The 20782-nt window shown below is 42.8% G+C and overlaps 1 protein-coding gene, 1 non-coding gene and 1 pseudogene across 2 annotated transcripts; all 3 read left to right on the forward strand.

Annotated features, from left to right (window-relative positions):
• Positions 1 to 501: 501 nt before the first annotated feature.
• Positions 502 to 1771, forward strand: LOC119306739 (expansin-A31-like). Its single transcript, XM_037582880.1, has 2 exons — positions 502 to 686; positions 1000 to 1771. Exons 1-2 carry the CDS (start codon positions 548 to 550, stop codon positions 1629 to 1631), a joined length of 771 nt encoding a protein of 256 aa, XP_037438777.1. The 5' UTR covers positions 502 to 547; the 3' UTR covers positions 1632 to 1771.
• Positions 1772 to 5931: 4160 nt separating this feature from the next.
• TRNAR-CCU lies at positions 5932 to 6004 on the forward strand. Its single transcript has one exon. It is a non-coding gene; the product is annotated as a tRNA-Arg (tRNA).
• A 10907-nt stretch (positions 6005 to 16911) lies between these two features.
• The window catches only part of LOC119310602, a 12765-nt pseudogene continuing 8894 nt past the window's right edge, over positions 16912 to 20782 (forward strand).

Below are 20782 nucleotides of genomic sequence, written 5' to 3' on the forward strand. Positions count from 1 at the left end.
TTTCATATCTGTTCAAGTAGAAACCATCTTTCAGAAACGTTTACCTGCTACTCCCTCCGTAAAGAAATTTAAGAGCATTTAGATCACTAAAGTAATGTTCTAAACGCTCGTATATTTGTTTACGGAGGCAGTACTATGTAGTATGTACCAGGCACCAGCCATAGACTTGGTAGACTAATCCTTGGAAGAATGTGAAACCGGTTGTTCAGTTAACCTATCATTTGGAATGTATTTATATAAGAAACGAGGTAGTAAAGCTCGGCCGTTATGACCTGCGTTGGATGATTAGAAGGTGCAAGTCAATCTGTGGAGGTTGCAGCCATGTGCACCTACACGACCATTGGAACCGCGATCTAATACGTTTAACACGACAATCATTCTTCTTCATCATTGCTCACCTCATTCATAAGGTAGCTAGCTAGATCCCTATTTAAGCACCACCATTGTCGCAATCATTCCTCACCTCCAAAACCACTCGATCGCCACAATATCTAGCAAGCTATCTGCTTCGAGAGAAGCCCAACCATCTGATCTCCCCAGCAGAAAGATGGCAGCTGGGATGCGCTTAAGCTTCCTGCAGCTGTTCGCCGCTGTTCTTGCGTTCTGCTTCGCGCCCGCCAAGTCCGGCTACTGGCTCCAGGCCCATGCCACGTTCTACGGCGGTGCCGACGGATCCGACACAATGGGTAAGCCATATAGCTAATCAAGCCTTAACTCCGGCTTGCTCCCACACCATCAAAATATGCCCAATACTATTTATTTAGGAAGTTTAAATAGTCTTGTTATAGTTGTTTGTGATGAATAAGGTGTTGCTGAATGGTATTCAGTACAAATGTCCGGTAAAATTATGAAATACCCGGCTATAACTGATTTGGAGGACTGTCGTTGCCGCTATTTGGAATAGCTCGCTATTTAAAATTATGAATACTTATCATCTGGTACGCAATGCAATGCTTGTGTGCATGTCTGACAGTACTATTTTGCATGTGCAATGTGTAGGTGGCGCATGTGGGTACGAGAACTTGTACAACGCGGGGTACGGGATCAACAACGCCGCGCTGAGCACGGCGTTGTTCAACAACGGCTTGTCGTGTGGACAATGCTACCTCATCACTTGCGACACCAGCAGGTCGGACATGTGCAAGCCCGGCACGTCCATCACCGTGTCCGCCACCAACTTCTGCCCTCCCAACTGGGCTCTCCCCAGCGACAATGGCGGGTGGTGCAACCCTCCCCGTGTCCACTTCGACATGTCCCAACCTGCCTGGGAGAACCTCGCCATCTACCGCGCCGGCATCGTCCCCGTCCTCTACCAGCAAGTCGCGTGCCAGAGGCAGGGTGGCCTGCGCTTCACCATTAACGGCTTCAATTACTTTGAGCTCGTGCTAGTGACCAACATCGCCATGAGCGGGTCCATCAAAAGTATGTCGGTGAAGGGAACCAACACGGCATGGATCCCCATGTCTCAGAACTGGGGCGCTAACTGGCAGTGCCTAGCCGGGCTGACAGGACAGGCGCTCAGCTTCGCCATCACCTCCTCCGGAGGCCAGTACAAGGTCTTCCAGGACGTCGTGCCGGCTTGGTGGCTGTTCGGACAGACCTTCACCACCTGGCAACAGTTCGACTACTAGCTATAACATTGTATAATTTGTACTTACTATTATCAGTTCGCTTCGTTCATGTCGAACAAGCATGGAACTGTCACATATACATTATTCCTTTTGATTGTTCAAGTTTGCTACCCACCGAGTCAGGGGAGCCAGGGCCAATAGATGAGATAAAAGGTTGGAGGGGGCCAAATATGTAAATGGATAAACCTAAAGCATATTAAGCTCACAATACTGGGGTGTTTGTAGAAAAAGAAATCATGGGAAGAGCCATGGTCCCTGTTCACCCACCCCTGGCTCCGTCCCTGCATCGAGTGGCAGTAGATTTGAATTGTAAAATCTGTAACCCACGACCACCATGCCATCAGTTACTAAGCTCCTAGGAATTGGAGGAATGGGAGCCATCTGGATGTTTTTTTTCTTACTGAGTCTTGTTTTTCACAACCGACTTGAAAGGGTCTTTGACTTTGTTCTGTAACTGTCAAGTGGGCCATCAATAAAAAAATCCTTTCTCATCCCGTGTGTGGCTTCTTTGCCCTCCCATTGGCGGTATCTCTTCTGTCTCTTCTCTCCCTCTACTCCTGAGTTCAGAGCGCCGTCGCGCTAAGGTTTGCGGCCGTAGCCAGCCCAGCTCCGGCCGCCACCGCGCATCTTCTCCTCGGCAACAACTTCTTGCCCGGTGCCAAGATCGAGTTTGCCCCCGTCTCCCACTAATGTGGTGCGTAACCGCACGCTTCTGGAACATCACCTCAAAGAGAGTACGCCAGTGGGAGAAGTTTGGGGGATTGAGGCTCAGGACAATGGGGACGTGTTGATTGATGAACACGTCGGAGAGGGTGGAGGTGTTGGCTGGCACGGTTGAGGAGGACGCAGTAGGGTCGGGGACGAAGAGAGCGCCGCCGTGGGCAAACGCCGAGGGGGTGAGGAGGGGTTGGCGAGGCGCTGGCGTGTAGGGGGAGCCAGGCGCGGTGCCTTTGCCATGGCTGGAGGGAGGAGGAGGGGGAGGTGGTGGTGGAGGAGGTGGGGTGGCCATGGCGTGGTGCAGTTGGAGAGAGGGAGAGGGCAGCGGAATTGGGCTAGCGACGCAGGAGATAGCCGGCGTCTGATACCATGTGAGCAGGAGGAATCGGGAGTAATGCACCTTGGGTGCTCTCTGTATTGATCTCAGGTATATATAGACTACGTTACAACAAGGCCAGGCGCGGGGCGCCGGACGTGGGCGATCGTGTGATCGTGTGTGTATGTACGTGCTATACAGGGTTGACTAGGTTCAGTTAACAGTTTTTACAACCTGTTCAGTTACTCTCTGGCAATGCAGAAATGACAGAGTGTTTAACAACAAAGAATTGCCAGCACATTTGATTTCACAATGCATCAGCGAGGATCTGAAGCTTTGGGCGACATGGCAATGAAGGAATCACAGAAGACTTATCTCCTGTCTTGGGCACATATATTTTCTGGCACGTAAACTGTTTACGCCCATTAATTTATCTGTTTTATACATGTGTTTTTTGGCCAAATTGCTAACTCATCTTTTCTGATAGGAACATGATGATACAGTTTCTTCGCCTCTACTTATTCAACAATGGTTTTGATTTCAAAACACATTTATTTCTACTGACTCTGATATGGTAATAACACATTAAAATGTTGTCTTGATGTCCTATATGGTGAAGAATTAACTTAGAGGCCTCTAAACAGAATCTCTCTAATGCCATCTAAATTTGAATATGCAGAGCCTTGATCAAAATGATTCCATATCATGTTTATACCTCTTCGTAATATGAGCGTGTCTACGTCTTGATACATCTTATAACTTATATTACAACGATGTTGAAGGGTGCACCGAATAATTTGTTCAATGTCTGATGGTTTTGCTAGACAACGTGTTCGAGTGCATCTTTAGTGCCCTTCTACTATCTTGGACTAGCTCAGTCTCATTTCGGTTTGAAGACAAAATGGTCACTCTTTAGGGCAAGTATTGTTATCGGGTAATGCTGGTCTTTCTTTGTCAGCAATATGCGGATATGAATACTTGATTCTGGTATGTGGATAAAAATGAAATGTTTATCTATGTAATAGTCGTAACAAAAGTTGTTGAGCTGCCTCATGCCGAAAATATCTTGCAAGTATGACCTAATGTTGCTCCTCCCTATACCTGCTTTTCGTTCTTTCTTTCCATTTTGGAAATCATATATGTGTCAACAATTGTGGCTTCTCAGCTAAAATCAGCATACATGCTACTTGCTCATAATTAGCTACGTCTCAACAGTTATTTGTGTCAAGAAATAGCCTTTTAGATCATAACAGAACTATGATTAGATATACTCCAAATCATGCAAGTCACTTAGTTCTAGGCTATTAATCTGTAGTACCAGTTCCATTACTATTTCAACTCTGTTGGTCATCTGAGAGTTGTATCTTGGTAATGTCAGTCTCTTTTATATACCTTTTTCATTGTCTTGATTTGACAACAAACCAGTGGATCTATCTTCTGATAGGTAATTGGTTTTTGTCTGGATGAAATGCAACTTCTTTCTTAATGCATGGCATGGACCAGATAGCTTGCTCTCATAAGTATAGTTGTAATTATTTATGAGTTTGCTGCATGCAATTCAGGAAGGTGGATTTATTATATTTTGTCTTGCATTTTCCAGTTATAAGGATTTGTCCTACACAGGGGCCATGCCAATCCGTCTTACTGTTTTGATTGGAAATACCCATATGGCGACGCAAATTGTAGTTTTTACTGTGTTATCACCATTAGAACAGATCTACAAACTCCTAAGTTTGAGTTGCTAGGTATGAAATTGGTTAGTTAGGACATTTGTAGTGTCCATATTTGTGTTGATGCACAAATAACAATTTAGTTTCATTCAAACTGTCATTTAGATTGATGTTTATTCTCACTGATCAATGTTTATGCATGGTGTTACTGTAGCTCTAGAAGAAGCAAGTGAAGTAACGCTGAAGCTTCAGGTGCCAAGAATTATAAAATGTAATAATTTGGATATTTTATTCATGAGTTTGTAAACGCAGGATAAATGATTGCAAGTGACATGAATTCTCAAAATTTCTTAGGTGGCTGATGCCACCATACTCTTGAGGTGCCAATTTTGTCCTGAAGCTAGAAAAGAAGTTATCTATAGGCAGGAAATCAAGGAAACACTGGTTTGAGTTGTTCCCATTTTTTACTTTTAGAAAGTCCAATTGTTCTGACACAGATGTAATCCGTCGACGCATTGGTGTGTGTACTTTTTTTTTTGACAATAACATGTTTGAAACAGGAGTTAAAATGCATTTTGTGTGAAGATATGTCTGTGTGTGAAGTTTATTTACCGATACCACGTTTTTCGTTAGTTCTCTGGGAAGTTTTTTTTAAGTAAAAAGGTTCTCTAGGGTAATTGTAGTTGAAGGCACTGATTTATAGTGTTTCTATGTAATTTTGATGTCGATGCTTGCTGTAAACCTAGGTATTTTGTTAGCTACCTTAGAAGGGTATTCTTTCACATGTAACCGGGACTCATCAAATAACTAGCAGAAAAACGATAAAATAAAAAACGGCGCGGCAAAGCGCGCGTATCCTTCTAGTTATGGACTATTTGGAGTGGAACAACATTGACCCCCTCTATGTCTCCTCCATCTAGAACAATGTACGTGGAACAACATCATACTATGTCTACGACCACGAAGGAGGACACCAAGAGTGCGTGTGGTACTAGCTGGGAGCTACTGGGGCCCTCACACTGACGCCCTTTGGATGCGTTGCACGCCAGAGGGTAGAGGACATGGAGTGCGGTGGTCGTGCTGAGGATTTACATGCCCATGAAGGAGGACATGGTGGCGGGCGGCCGCGGCGATGGTAGTGTAGGGGCCGAGGTAGGTGTCGCTGAAATAGGCGCCAAATACGACGGCGAGGTTGTTGGTACCAAAGAACACGTTGTGGAGCGTGGCGGTGCGCGTTGACGCTCGGCATGTGGTACACTATCGGGTTTTTTTTCGTTATAGGTACAATAGCATTGTTGGACAAAGTCGCAATCATCTTAAGGTTCTCGTATGTCTCATTTCCTGGGATAAGTCAATATTTGCTGCAAACCAACGTGTGGTTAGGATGGTTAAATGGACAGTGATATCCCCAATCCATCAGAGTTCATCGTATGGTTGGGATGGTTAGGTGGACAGTGATATTCCCAGCCCATCAACATTTTATTTTAGACTAAGCGAATAAAACCCGAAGAAACTAACAGCGTTAATACTTTATTATTTCAGTTGCCACTTGCCGACAAATGTGCAGTAGCAATGGAATTGAAATTGGCACATATCAGCGCCTGTAGCTCAGTGGATAGAGCGTCCGTTTCCTAAGCGGAAGGCCGTAGGTTCGACCCCTACCTGGCGCGTATTTTCATTTTAGCTGTACTGTATCAAAGCTAAATTACCTGGCTTCATCTCTTTTTAGCTGGGCGTGAATTGTTTGATTTGCTATACTGTTTAAAGCTAATTACCTGGTTTCAATTCTTTTTAGCTGATTGTCTTCTCCCAAAGCTTTTCAACAAAGCTGGGCTTGAGCCTTCTCCCTAGAAATTAATGAATTATTGGATTTCCTATACTGTTTGAGTGCTAATTGACTAACTTTGCACATTTTAGCTTGTCTATAATTTGGTGGACACTAACTTTTTTTTTTGCCAGAAAACTTTTGATATATCCATCAACTGTTAAGATAGTGCAAAGAACATCAGAAATAAAAAAACTACATCCAGGTCCGTAGACCATTTTGCGACGGCTACAAGCACTGGAGCAAGTCGCCGTCTTCGCCCCGCCCTCGTCGGAGCCGGGCAAACTTTTTATGCGATCGGGCCCTTTCCTATTTCACGCGCAGGTCGCAATCCAGTGACCTACCATATACCTTGTCGTGCACTCGTCCTCTCTGTCGGCCAGTCCACTCCGGCTTTTCCCCTGCTTGTTTCAGAAGGTTCTAAAACCTTCCCAGAATCCGGTTTCTCTTTGTTATTATATTTTTATTGCATTCCCTTTTCCCTTTTATGTTTTTATTTTAAAGTTTTTTTAATCAAAGCCGTTATCAAACTCGTGCACTTTTCCAAATTTGTCAACATTCTTTAAAATCACAAACGGATTCATGAACTTTTAAGTTTTTGATGTTCCAAAGAAATAAGCTGACATTTTTAAAATTCATGAACTTCTTCGGAAAACGGAAATAATTTTCAAATTAGTGATTTTTATTTCAATCTAAGAAAATCTTTTAAATTCATGACCATCTTTTGTATTTGTAAACATTTTTCTAATTGATTAACTTTTTCTGAAATTTGTGAATAAATTAGGAATTTTCGAACATTTTCTGAAAGAAAAAATACTTTATAAATTTCAGAACATATTTTGAAGTTCAAGAATATTTTGTAAAAATAAAATAAAAAAATTTATGAGGCATTTATAATATGTGAAATTTTAATAAAATCATGCTTTTCTTAAATTTAGAACATTTATTGTCGGATTTGGGGTTCCTGATCATTTTTGAAAATTTAAAAAATATATAAAAAAGAAACAAAAACAAAGTAGCTAAAGAAGAAAAACTAAAAACGAAAAAACAAGAAGCTCCTAATCAAAGGGTATCCCTTGGAGGACTCCTGGAAAGTTCACTTTTTTAGCGTGAGAGCACGCTAGGTGGTGCGCTCAATCGCTACACTGCCACGTGTCACTCTGGACATATCTTCGAGATTTTGTTTTTAAAAAATTTCATGCATTTCTGGTTTTATTCGTTTTTGGCTTAGTTTTTTTCCAGGTTTTGGGTGGAACTTTTTACCTGGTTTTTTCAGAAAGCATCATTTTTCCGTGAGAAATACAATTGTGTTTCTTATAACTAAAAAATGCAATATGTGCTTCCACGAGAAGTACAACTATACTTCCTGAAAAGAAAAAGCACGGTTGTGTTTCACCGAAAAAAGCGAAAACATAACATGTGCTTCTGCGAGAAGCAGAGTCTATGCTTTCCGAAAGGGAAAACAAAATGTGATTTCACTGAAAAAAGGGGAAACCCAACATGTGTTCTGCTCCGCGAGGAGCACAACTTTGCTTATGCGAGAAGCACAACCTGTGCTTTTCTGAGAAAAATAAACTAAAAGCACATCCTCTACTTCCAAAAAGGTGAAAATGCAGTTGTGCTTCTGGGCTTTGGTTTTTTCCTTCCGGTTTTTGGTTTTTTATTCTGGTTTTTGTTTTTCTCTAGTTTTTCGGTTGCTAGTTTTCTTTGTTTTTGTTTTTTCTTGGTTTTTTCGTGAAAAATAAAGTTTGTTGAAACCTATTAACATGGGGTTGGCATATTACGCCAACATCAGGAAAGTGGTGGCGACAACGCATGATGACTTTGATTTGATAGCGCTTCTCGAGTATTCGGTCTTGAGTTTTGAGCTGAAAACTCTAGGTCCGACCCTAGTTAGTTATACATGGCAATAGCAGTGTTTTTCCGTCGTTACCTTGTTCAAGTTATTTCTAGAAGTTTCCCGGACTTTATCTTCAAGTTGAAAACATAGGATTTGATATTAGGTGGTTGGATACAGTGATGGTAGCACTTGAGCATCATTCCTTTCCTGGAAGCATTGCTCTTAAATAACCTTTCTCCTTGTTTCTGTGATGTCAAAAAATGGTTGGTGGGGATGTTCACAGGAGGTTCATTGATCGTTGTCTTGATCACGTCGGAGTTTCTCCTTTCTTTTTCCTCCACCTACGCAGAGCTTCAGTTTTGTCTGACTTTTGCCTTTGTTGACGTGATTCTTTGTGTATTAGTGTTGGTCATGTACATCCTAGTCATCCAAAGACCATGTATGTGCTAATTTCATTTGTATCTCCTTAATACTCCCTCAATTCCCTTATACAAGGCCACTTCATTTTTCATGTCAATTAAACTTTGACATATAATTTTGGTCAACAAAATATGGATTATATGTCAGATAAAAAATATCATCAAAAAGTTCTCTGAAATGTGCATCCAATGAAATACTTTTTGTGGCATACAACTCAATTTTTGTTGGTAAAATCAACGGTTGAAGTTAGACATAAAAATATAAAGTGGACTTGTATAAGGGAATGGAGGGAGCATTTCATTTTGAGTGAATGAAATCCAGCCTTAATAAAAAAACATAGCTCAACATCATTCTAGGTGACACTGTTAATGTAGCCCCACGATCAAATCATAACTAATTTGCTCTTACCATCCTAAAATACTCTTGACTCCTAATAATTAATAACATATGTGAAATCAACAGAAAGTACTTAAATGAACCTCGAATTAATATTGACCTAACTAGAAAAGAAATCACACGGACACATGTGGAAGTTCGGTTCCACATCTAACTTTTCCGAGTTTTCTTGTAGAAATACCGTGCAAACATAGACGCTCACATCTGAGCTCTCAAATCTTGAGATTGATCAAGTCATTATAGACGCCTCATAGGTGACATGAATGTTGTCTCCCATCAAACAAGCATTACTAAAAAAACTGAAATAAATCTAGAAAAATGCAAGCACCAGTGCCAAGTCTCGGACATGAATCTTGATTGGTTGGCTCCACCACAAAAAATGTAACCATCACGTCAAGAGTACCATGTGGTTCGACCCCTACCTAGCACGTTTATTGTTTTTTGCGGATTCTTTTCTGCCAAATCTTTTCTACTACTCCCTCCTTCCCATATTCTAAGGCGTATTAGTAGCTAGCACGAAAATTAGAGCTGTTTAATTGTGACTTGAACCATCGTACATCCTGCTGAGATGTAGGCATCCACGAGAGACCCAGCTAGAGATTTGTTTTTCTTACAGAAAAATAGCGATCATTAGTGGTTGTTGTAACTGAATGAGAGAGAAAAAGGCAGTTGTAGTATAAATTAATGAATTGTTCTAGGAGTAAAAACATTAGTACAGTGGTTTTCTAAACATTTTTTAAAATTTAAAATATAATAAGTTACAAGAAAACTACAAATGAGTGAATCGATAATACATAGTATGTCGATATCCATATTTCAACCACATTGTTCCCTTTTACTATGTGGATACGACAAAGTGTACCAATGTTTTTTACCCAATTACACTAATAAGGGCAGCCAAAATCACGGGCTAACCTATTAGTCTATATGTAAATGCAAATTTCTTTTGTATTCCTTTTCAAAATTCCAAATTATGTTTTCCCTTTTTGTGCGAATATGCCCTTTCTTGATTTTAAGGGCACTGGTGGTGAAGAATGAAAGGGGGATATACATGGTATGCAGGGACACATAGCAGCCTTTTTGCCAACTGATTCAAATGGATCTTGTTTCTTTAGACAATTCAGATGGATCTTGTGGGCAGAGCTGCCAACACCCCGCAACATCCGCGCAAATGAGCCGTCCCAATAACATTTGTTCGGTCCTTCTTTAGCAATTTCCTCGTTGTAGGTTTTTTCTTTTCTTTTTCTTTCAGGTTTCTTTGTTTCTTTATGATTTTTTCTGTGTTCTTTTTTTTTTGCAGCGGGTTTCTTTGTTTCTTTCTTGGGTTTCAATTATTTTGTCTTTTTCCTATGATTTTCTACGGTTCTTTAGTTCCTTTCTTGGCTTTCATTTGTGTTTCCTTTTATTATTATTTTTTCCTTTCTTTTTGTCCATTTCTATTTATTTTTTGTTTCTTCTTCATTTCTGTCTTAGTATTCACTGTTTTAACTCTTTTTATTGGTTTTATTTTTCTTTTGTGGTTTTATTTGTTTATTTTTTATTTTCCTTAGTTTCCCTTTTTTGAACATAGTACAGACGCAAGCGCTCATAGATACACGCATACACTCACCCCTATGAACGCACATACGCATACCCTACCCCTACGAGTACCTCCGAAAGACTGAGCCGGCATATCATCTTGAAATTTACAAAGTCACCGTAGGCACCTCATCATCGACGGGAACGTCTGCTCCGACTGAATGCGCTCATCGGAAATCCTGAAACAAATCCAGGAATAAATGCGAGCACCAGGATTTGAACCCTGGTGGGCTGGGGATACCACAGTCTCTCTAACCATCCAACCACAGGTTGGTTCGCTTTCTTAGTTTCCTTTGTTTACCTTTGTTTCATAGGTTACTTTTTTGTTCAACACATTTTGTGTATACATCTGGAATAGTTTTGGTACACATAGAACCTTTTTCAATACATGATTAACATTTTTCTCAAAATAAGATTTTGATGTCTATGTTCTTTATATACATTGTACATTTATCGTATACATAAGGAACACTTTGTTACACATGTTATCATTTTTAAATACTCCCTTTGTACAGAACTACAAAAACGCCTTATATTATTGTACAGAGGTAGTGATAAGCATTTTATCATATATATGATTAAAATTTGAATACATGATTAAAATTTCTTAAAAATAAATGTTTGTGATGTCTACCTTTTTCATAAACAATATACAACTTTCGTATACATCAGGAACATTTTTATAATGAAATTTTAATTTTTATTGAAAGATGAATTAATATTTTAAAATACATGTCGTTATGTCAACTTATTTTTATACATGTTGTACAGTTCTCGTTTATGATACGAACATTTTATATACATCTTCAAATATTTACAATTGCACGATTAATAGGTTAATGTCTACCTCTAAATACACATTATATATTTTTTGTATGCATTTTTAGTTCACATTAGAAACATTTTTCTATACTCATTTTAAATTTTCAAATGTATGGTAAACATTTTAAAAAATATTATAAATTTTTCATATATATATATATTTAGAATATTTGAAAGAATAGATGAAAGTAAAGAAAGAAAGCAACAAATTTAGAAAAACAAATGTGTAAAAAAAGAGAGTGCCTTGAGGCCCGTGCCCCCCGCGTCCTGGGCCGACGGATTCATCTGTCTCGCTATAAGCGAGACCCCAAATCCTATTCCGCGCCCTCTGCGCCAGACAGGGTATAACTGGCAAACGGGCGCATATCTCCCTCTATGCTGGGCCGGCCCATCTAGCTTTGTTTCTCTGTTTTTCTCAAAAAGCGAAAAAGTCTGCTACTGCTGTGATCCGAACAGGGTACGGGGATTTCCTATTTAGCGCCTGTTAGTGTGTGTATTCTGCTAACGGGCGCCTGCAGCCACGTTGAATGGGCTCGGCCCACTTTGCAATTGTTTCTCTGTTTCCAGAAACGTGAAAAATGCGCGGGCAGATCGCGTCGAACCCACGAACCCTTCACTGCGAGGGTTATACACTTACCATCACGCCACGGTCCAGCTGATGCAATTAAACTTCCATTCCTTCATTTATTTAGTTCTTAAGTTCGTTTTGTTCTTTTATCCTTTTCTGTTCATTCTTTTTTGTTTTATTTAATGCGCGATTTTTTCTCAACTTTCGTGAACTTTTTTTCCTAAATTGATGAAATTTTCAAATTACAATATTTTTTAAAAAAGTTGATGAACTTTTTTCCCAAATTCGATGAACTCTTTTTTATAAATTACAATGCTAAATTAAATTACTTTCTGTTGAACTTTTTCCAGATTCGTTGAACTTTTTCCAGATTTTGATGAACTTTTTCCATTTCTGTTAAACTTTTTTCAAATTTGGTGAACTTGTTTTCAAATTCGATGAAATTTTTCCAGATTGGATGAACTTTTTCCAGATCCGATGAACTTTTTTCAAATCCGGTGAACTTTTTTTCAAATTCGATGAACTTTTTCCAGATTGGATGAACTTTTTCCTGATCCGATGAACTTTTCAAATCCAGTGAGCTTTTTTCAAATTTGATGAACTTTTTCCAGATTGGATGAACTTTTTCTAGATCCGATGAACTTTTTTTTAAACTTGATGAACTTTTTTTCAAAATTCATGAATTGTTTTCAAATTCGATGATTTTTTTAAATCCCTTAAACCTTTTTTAAAAATCAATGAACTTTATTCAAACTCACGATTTTATTTTCAATATTTTTCTCAAAATCATAAGCTGTTTTCATATTTGCATTTTTTTTCATTTAACTTCTTTCAAAAATGAACTTGTTTTGAATTCATGAACTTTCTCCATTTTCATGAACTTTTTTTAGCATGTTCGTAAACTTCATTTGAAATATGAGAACATGTTTTCAAATAATTGAAAATTCTAAATGGTACTATTAATGCATAATAAATAGCGCGTCTAGTATTTAGTTCTTGTAGATTCCGCGCTGTAAATGTTAACAAAACTCGTAGGTGGTCGAGTTGCTAGGCCGCCTGTATAGGAAAGCATGGACGCGAGTTCGAATCCTCGCGACGGCCATTTTCGTCGAAATTTTTATGCGTGCGCTCTGTTCTTTGGGCTGGCCCACACAGACGCGCCTGTGAGCGCCGGTCGCGTTCCTTGGCGCCGAAGGCGCCCAATAGGAGCTCCCCTGGGTACGTCCTGCTTAACTGCAAGCTGCGGTAACCACCCCGCAATACCCAACTGGACGTGCTACTTCCATATTTTATGTATTTCGTTCCTTCTTGTTTTCATTTGTTTTTTTTGTATTTTTTTAGTTTTTAGTTTTACTTTTTCTTCTTTCCTGGGTTCGATGAACCTTTTACAAATCAGTGAAATTTTTCTTCAAAGTTGATGCACTTTTTTCAAATGTTCGATGAACTTTTTCCACATTCACCCCACAATTTTTTTCCATATGCGATGAACTATTTTTCGAATTCGACGAACTTTTTTCAAATTGTTTTTCAAATCCGTGAACTTTTTCTTCAAAACTGATGAACTTTTATCAAATTCGATGAACTTTTTTCAAATGCGATGAACGGCTTTTCAAATGTTCGATGAACTTTTTCCATATTCGATGAACTATTTTTCGAATTCGGAGAACTTTTTTCAAATTCAATGATTTTTTTCGAATTCGATGAACTTTTTTTCCTCCAAGTCGTTCAATTTTTGTCTAAATCCGGTGAATTTTTTTCAAATTTGTGAACTTTTTGTACATAAACGGTGAACTTTTTTCGATTTTTGTGAATTTAATTTTGAAATCGATGAACTTTTAATGTTCATGAACTCTTTTTCAAATCTATGTTTTTTTGGAATAATTTATACTGGGGCTGTAGAAAGGTCGAGTAGAACTCTGTTCGAATATAAAACATGAAAGTGATTGTGGTGGAGTGGTTATGCGTCAAGCCTGTCAACATTCGCGTGTGGGTTGGAATCCCGTCTCTAGCAGAGTAAAACTTTACTTTCTATTTTTGCTTTTTGATCATGTTGCTGACGCAGCCGATGCTGGGCCGGCCCACTGTTGCTCGCCTTCGAGCGCCCTCTAGCCTAACCGACGGTGAGGGCGCCGAAGAGGAGCTCTCAAGCAGACATATTCACACCTGGGAGAGGTCCTAATTGGCTCCTTGAAAGCCTGTTCCCAGATTGGCCCATAGCACTCGACCTCGCTAGCACTAGCTCACCTGGGTCGACCGATGACATGTTGACCACTGCCATAGACCATTGATTGCTAAACCTCAAACAACTGAATGTTGACTTTTCTATGGAAGTTTGGGCAATTAAATTTTCTTTGTGGATTTGGAAAATGTTCATGAATTTCGAAAAAAATCATTAATTTGAAAAAGGTTATGAATTGAAAACAGTTCCTAATCTCAGTGTAATTATATGCCTTGGTGTTCTTATCATTTTTATCCGAGGGGTGATCAGTGTCCTTATCATGCTTCTTGTTCTGTAATCTGAGTGTAATTCAAAAAGCATAACTCAACTACCAAAGAGGTGTACGCGCTTCAAGAGTTGGAGGGAGTTGGGCTTGCAATTAGAGATTGTTGAGAACTTTTAACTAGTTGGTGGCTAGAGTGACATCCAGCACTAACTAAGGAATAATTATATGACTAAAAAAAGTACTCCAGTTTTCGCTTTCAGCTACTGGCCCGTCCAGTTGAACATTGCACGGTCCGAATGTAGGTTGCCAAGAAAATTGAACAGCTGCACATCTTCTGTGGTGCGGAAAGACATAAGTTGGCCAAGCAGAAAAGCCAAAATATCATAAACTTGCACCCTTTCATATATGTTCAAGTAGAAGCCCTCTTTCAGAAACATTTACCTGCTACTCCCTCCGTAAAGAAATTTAAGAGCATTTAGATCACTAAAATTATGATCTAAACGCTCTTATATTTGTTTACGGAGGGAGTACTATGTACCAGGCACCAGCCATAGACTTGGTAGACTAATCTTTGGAAGAATGTCAAATCGGTTGTTCAGTTAACCTATCATTTCGAATGTATTTATATTAAGAAACGAGGTAGTGAAGCTTTGCAAGGGGCGAAAAAAACACCGGACGACCCCCATGTCGCTCTGACCAGGGCGACTCGGGCGGCGACCGAAAACCTAGCCGCCGCCACCCCATCTCCCACCTCTCTTCCCCTCGCCCCGCCTAAGGACGCCGCCGAGAGAATCCCGCACGGCCGATGGCGGCGGCGGGGCACTGCTCTCTGCGATGGGCGCTAGGTGGGCGAGCGGGCTGGCCCCTGGCGCCGGCGGCGCCCGCGGCTGCGTTTCGGCCTCCTGGTCGTCCGTTACGGCTAGCCGGCGACGGATCCGGCGGTGCCGGGTGTGGATCCGGCTCTCCCTGGGCTCACGGCACCCAAAACTCCCCTCGCCACGCCATCCGCTCCGGCGGACGATGCACCCCGCTCCACCTCGCCCCGCTCCCCACAGATCCTCCTTGACCCCGTCCTCCTGCGTGCCCGATGCGTGGCAGCCGCAGATCCGGCGCCGACGTCCCCTTCCCTCCACATCGACGACCCGTCCTGTGCCTCCACCCCGCTCGCCCTCCCCGTCCTGGCCCCCCTGCGTGCCCGTCACAGACGGGCTGCGTCTGGTTCGGTGGATCCAGCGACGGACCCCTCCTGGCCTCCTCGCCTCCGCCACCGCCGGTTCCTGCCGAGAAGAACCTCCACTCGGGTGCCCCCACCCTCTGTCCATCTCGGACGCCACCGGTTCCTGCCGGGAAGGACCTCCACTCGGTAGTGCCCCCACCCCCTGCTGTGGTACAGTGGCCCCCGCTGCTCCACTACCCCACCTCATCTCCACCCTCCTCACCGACAGCCTGCTCCACTTGTCCTTCCTCGGTTCACCATCTGCCTCACATGTCCGTCTCGGTCCTGTCCTCTGTCGCCCCTCGACTCCACTTGGATGGCGGCCCACCATTGACGGATGTGCGACGGGAGAAATCCCCACTGACCTTGTCAGCTGACCACGGCGGCGCTACTCCGGCGTCGCTTACCCTCTTGGGGGGCGTGGCGCATGTGCCACTCCTGTCTCTCGGTCTGGATTCGCACCTCTCGGCTCTGTCCTCTGGGAATTTAACCGGTTATGCTCCAGGCGAAAGCTCTGTGACGACGTCATCCTCGGATGTCGTCCACCTTCTTGAAGGCGTCACTAGGGAGCTCCTTGCCGCCATTCATCCTCCGTTGCCCTTGGGGGTTGGTCATCCTCTGCTCTGCTAGCTCAAGACCCTCTCATGCCCGTCGTCTGTTTTGGTGAGCTTCGTGCTCTTCGTGCTATCTTGGTTCATCGTTGCTCAACAACGACACAACAATACCTCCCCACCTTGCTAATCATGTCGGCTTCCTGTGGCGGAGATTCTAGTTAAGGTTCGTGATGGGTCACTCGTTGATTGGTGCTGCTCCTCCGTTGTGCCAAGGGGTTGGTACGCACGCCGGTGTGGTCCGTTAGGATAGTTATTTAGTGTTGGTATTGTGATTCCTAGACGACACACCACTTCCACTCTAGTTTTATGGTGGTGATCTCTTGGCTTGCTGGCTAGGTAGTGCCTTCTTCGGGGCGTCCATATGTTCTCACCAAATGTAATCTTTCCCTCCTGTGCGGTTTTTCGGCCCGGTTTCCATTATAAACAGGGTCAACTTAATTATCAAGGTTTTTGATCCGGGTTTCCTTATAAACTGGATCAAACACTTGGCATTATGGCCACTTTGAGCAATATATTCAGACTCCCCCCTCTGACCATTCAAAAAAATGAAACGAGGTAGGAGAGCTCAGCCGTTATGACCTGCGTTGGATGATTAGAAGGCGCAAGTCAATCTGTGGAGGTTGCAGCCATGTGCACCTACACGACCGTTGGAACCGCGATCTAATACGTTTAACATGACAATCATTCTTCTCCATCATTGCTCACCTCATTCATAAGGTAGTTAGCTTGGTCCCTATTTAAGCACCATCATTGTCGCAATCATTCCTCACCTCCAAAACCACTCGATCGCCACAATATCTAGCAAGCTATATGCTACGAGAGAAGCCCAACCATCTGATCTCCCCAGCACAAAGATGGCAGCTGGGATGCGCTTAAGCTTCCTGCAGCTGTTCGCCGCGGTTCTCGCGTTCTGCTTCGCGCCCGCCAAGTCTGGCTACTAGCTCTAGGCCCATGCCACGTTCTACGGTGGCGCCGACGGATCTGACACAATGGGTAAGCTATATAGCTAATCAAGCCTTAACTCCGACTTGCTCCCACACCATCAAAATATGCCCAATACTATATTTTTACAAAGTTTAAATAGTCCTGCTATAGTTGTTTGTGATGAGTAAGGTGTTCACAGGTGAATGGTATTCAGTACAAATGTCCTGTCAAATTATGAAATGTAACACCCCAAAAATTTAACCAGGTTTTAGTTATTAAAATTTTGCAAAGAGTTTAAAATTTTGCCTGCAAGAATATTTCTGTTGATTTCAAAACCTTTCTTTTATTATTAAGGATTTATTTTTTCCAAGTGGATCCTTCCAAACATATTGAACTTCTATGCCATCTCATTAAGACAATTTCCTAATCAGTAGATTTATTTATCAAATTATTTCACCTTGAGCTATTTTCTTGAAAATGACTTGTTTTAAGTTTGGAGCTCTTTTTGTACTACAACCATTTGATGCATTTAACTAAAAATTCCACCAAAATTTGGAGATGTCATGTGATGCCTTTAAATCACTTTTATGCAATAATATAGTTCATTCATTGCATATTTTGAGTGCTACACATGTTTTTCTTCTCTGGTCCAGTAGGCATTTTTGCACTGCAACCCTTTTAAATATTTGTTACTAGCTTCCACCAAAATTTTGGGATGTCAGTAGCAGCATATGATTCCATTATATGCAAAGATCCAAGGATGTTCTTTGAAATTTTTGAGTGAATCAACCTCATCTCCATTCTGGTCCATCATGATGGTTTGTAACAGCATCCATATTTTTGCTTGCTCTTTGGCCCTTGATTCCTTCTCCTACTTGTAGTTCTCCATGCTAAACCCCTAAGTCCAGGAGCATGCAACCAATGACATATTTTTGGTTCATGAAATAATGCCACTCACATCCTGTCTAGATGTGAAGTTCTGCAAAACTTGCACTAGCAAGTTTGTGCTTTCCACCAACTAACCTCACCACCCTCTTGTGCATCCAAGGAGACACTGATCTGGAAGATTTGGCCCCTCCAAAAAGCCTAGGTGTCTTTGGCATTTTGACAAACACCTGGAGTGCATGGACTGTATTGGCATGATCTCAAGTCTATATTATGAACTTGGCCACCTGACCGAACCACCTTGTCCCTGGAGTTTCCCTCTACCTCTAACCTAGCTCTGTTGCTTGCCAACCTCACCTATGACCTGTAGCACGCCACGGCATTGCGTCGAACACCTTCCGTGCGTGCACTGGACGCGCCCAGAGCACGCGTATTGCACGAGCGGCGCCCGAGCCGCCACGTCACGCCCCGCACTCACCCCAGCCCGTGACCGACCACAGCCGGCATGCCGTGTCCCCTTGCGTGCATCATGCTCCCCACTCACCGCAACGCGCCAAGCAGAGCTCCGCCGCGTCCCCGGCAAGCCGAGAACTAGCCGCCACGGCCGCCCGACAACTCTGCTCAAGCCAGCGCCGCCCAAGCCACCCCGGCTCGCCACCTGCCCCTGTGAACAGCGCAAGTTTATCCACTCGCCCGTCGGCTAGCTATCGTCGTCGCCACGACACCCTAACGCTACAGGGAGGCGGTTCGCCGACAAACTTATCCCCGGCCGCCACAACCTACCTCGTTGCGCTATATAAGGAGGCCCCCGAGCATGTTCCATTGGCTAAGCAGCCTCAACATGCTCCACTAGCTCTCCTGTAGCAGCCAATCGACCCGGGGAGGTCTTCTTCCCCGTCTCCGGCAACTGCAGCCGCCGCCACTGCCCCGATCATTCCGGCACCACCAGAGCCTCCCCCTCTCCACTCTCTTCACTAGGAACTCCCTCTCCCCCTTGTAAATCCATTCCCCTGCTCAATTTTGATCGAGACCCACTGCGGGGAAAAAATCACTTTGTCACCGAAGCCCCCCCTCCGCCGCGGAGCTCGCCGCCGGCGACTCCCTCCACCTCCGGCGACCCTGCGACCACCGGAAGGACCGCCTAGGAGTGGCGGATCCATCCCTGCTCTTAGCTGCCCGCGAGGAACCGCCGTTCGCCGGCGACGATCGCCGGAGTCCCCGCCTCTGTTCGACCAGAGGGAGAAGAGGGAAGGCGACTGGTCAAACCTGACCAGTGGGCCAGACAGGCCCACTGTCAGTGACGCAGCCCCGCCGCCACATATAGTAAGTGGAGGCGCAGTTTCAAAGTACGCTTTCGACGTATACATGTATATTTGAAACGTTTTCTTTTCTGTTTTATTTTTAAATAACAGATTTTGACCAAACTTTGACCTGCTGTATCTTTTAAAATATAACTCCAAATGAATTGATTCTTTTTCCTACCTCTCTCAAATTTAACCTAGTTTATTTTAAGATTTATTTAAAAAATTTCAAACAACTTTTTATGCTGTTTTTATTTTGTGTGTTAATTCATTTATATTTTCAAAAATAGGATTTTTGAAGAGAGGAGAAGTATTTCAAGAGTTTGAAATGCACCCTGCCTTCCCATGACCTCAAGGCAAGCATTCTGAACCCCGGCATAATATTTTTGCGTGTTCGATGACACGTTCATAACATCACCTCACCTTGGAGAAACTTGTTATTTCATGTGATATGATCTTATGCATGGGTGCATGTTATTGATTTCCATGCTATTGGAAATGAACACAATTGTGATGATAATCATCCTCATGTGCCTTGCATGCATACCAGCAGGAACCCGGGAAAAACCTCTGCCTTGGGTAGGCATGAGTTTGTCGCCGGTCACCGTCGGGACGGTTATGTCCGGTATGGCATGGTAGGGTATAATGAGCGGTGATCCTGTTGGTTGTAATGTTGTTGTTATACATGACATGCAGGGAAGATTATAAACCTCCTGAGTCGACCGTAGATCGAGTCTTGTTCCAGTAACACCCATACTTGTACCGTACTACCACTCGTCTCTACAACAAGTAGAGTACGGTTCAGTAATTTGTCAACCCCTTTCTAGCACACACCGTACAGAGGGGCCAGGATGAGGGTACCACGGCCATGGATTAAAGCCAGTCATCCGGTGAGGGGGCATGGGTGTTTTCGGTTGTAGCCGAGGGGGTAGCTTCCCCAGTTTTGCGCGCGGTATAAATTTTGTGATCCCATGCTAATCGAGGTTGTAGCCTCCCCACTTAGAGTTTGCTTGGCAGGTGTCGTGGGTGATTCCAGACACGTGTGAGTTAAGCTGGTGTGTGCAAGTCAGGTGTGTTTTCATTTAAAAGACCATAGACGGAATTAGTCCCGATGGACTAATGGAATCCGTTACTCGTGGGTAAAGAGTACACCCTCTGCAGAGATTAAATCTATTCGAATAGGCGTGTCCATGGTTAAGGACTACAGTCTGGAAAGGGTCAAGTGTCGGTCTTAGTGTCGGTCTTCGGAGGTGAAACTGTTAAACCAGAACGGGAATTTCTACTTGTGACTTGTGATAATTATGATTATTATTATTGACTAACCCGTGATATTATTGTTATCATCGAGTATCTCTGGGATGGTTCTACCTCCGGAATATTCACCATGATTGTTGTTTTTAAAGCCCTTTATGTGGTGTCGCTCAGATGCCCGACTGTGGCATTTCTTTTAAAGCCCTTTATGTGGTGTCTCTCAGACGCCCGACTGTGGCATTTCTTTTAAAGCCCTTTATGTGGTGTCGCTCAGACGCCCGACTGTGGCATTTCTTTTAAAGCCCTTTATGTGGTGTCTCTCAGACGCCCGACTGTGGCATTTCTTTTAAAGCCCTTTATGTGG

The sequence above is a fragment of the Triticum dicoccoides genome, chromosome 5B (genome assembly GCF_002162155.2).
Source record: "Triticum dicoccoides isolate Atlit2015 ecotype Zavitan chromosome 5B, WEW_v2.0, whole genome shotgun sequence".
Lineage (NCBI taxonomy): Eukaryota > Viridiplantae > Streptophyta > Magnoliopsida > Poales > Poaceae > Triticum > Triticum dicoccoides.